Consider the following 1,098-nt stretch of genomic DNA (forward strand, 5'->3'; position numbering starts at 1 on the left):
TAGTGTCACGACCCGCCAGATACCCCGGCAGATCGCGACCCGTCCAGGCAGCCAGCAGCAGGCGCAAGGGGCAGACTGCCCAAGCAGGCCAGCAGGCAAGGGGGCAGGCAGCAGTTGGAGGGGCAGCCGTTACAACAGTTTCGGCAGTTTCAGCCGTTTCAGCTGTTACAGCCGTTACAGCCGTTACAGCTGTTACAGCAATTAATGGGCGGCAGTTTCAAGCCTTGGGGAGGCTTGGCAAAACGTGGGGCAGACTAGTCAAGGCTAGGAGTCCATTTTTGGAAGACTTAGAAGCATGTCTTGTGGGCATGGACTTAGGGGCTTGTATATAGTGTAGCATTTATTTACTCTTAGTGTTTAGAGTAGTATAAATAGGTAGTCATTGTATTTGTAATACATCCACCAACATATGAATACAAGTCTTTCTTCCAAAATTGTCTTTTGTCTTTCTTCTTGATTTCTCTTAGCGATCCAAATTGTGTGAGGCTTACTTGAGTTTGTGAGATACGTGAAAGATTCGTGAGCAAACCGTCAAGTGCCGCACGGAGTCTTGTCTAGATAGAAAAGTCCGTGACAGTATGGATGTAAACAAACAATGAAAATATCTGAAATAACCATCTATATTCTTCTTTGTAATTCCTCAATTTTGCCTCATCCCTTCAAACAATTTTGATTTCAATTCTTAACCTATATCAAGAAAAAAATTATACTCGATTTCTAATGTTGCTTAGTGTAGTCTAAGATGGTTTGTCTTTGTTCTGTTTCTAATTATTGACATAACCGATTAACTGAACCGAAAAAATCTAAATCAAATAGAGAAAAAATTAAGCCAAATTAAATTTATTTTGGTTCGAATTGAGTTACACTTCTTCAAAATAAAAAAATAAAAAAATTCAAATCGAAAAACTGAATGCACTCACCTAAATTGCGAATGGATGCAACAAAAAGTAACTAAACAAAGATAATCAAAATAAAAAGACCAAAAGCGAAAAAAAACCACTTCATTATTTACAATATAGAAGCAACCATTGATTAATCTAAATAAAATTAGTGGTGTAAAATAAAATTTTAATAAGAGAGTGTTAATATATATATATA

General features: G+C 37.2%; 1 protein-coding gene across 1 annotated transcript in view; it reads left to right on the forward strand.

The window, feature by feature from the left end:
- LOC107001511 overlaps positions 1 to 332 on the forward strand; it is a 4,766-nt gene extending 4,434 nt beyond the window's left edge. Inside the window, exon 3 of the mRNA XM_015199528.1 lies at positions 4 to 332. Coding sequence (XP_015055014.1) covers positions 4 to 332 — 329 coding nt within the window. The remainder of the gene's footprint in view (positions 1 to 3) is intronic.
- The last annotated feature ends 766 nt before the right edge of the window (positions 333 to 1,098 follow it).

Source organism: Solanum pennellii, chromosome 10 (genome assembly GCF_001406875.1).
Source record: "Solanum pennellii chromosome 10, SPENNV200".
NCBI classification, from domain to species: Eukaryota; Viridiplantae; Streptophyta; class Magnoliopsida; order Solanales; family Solanaceae; genus Solanum; species Solanum pennellii.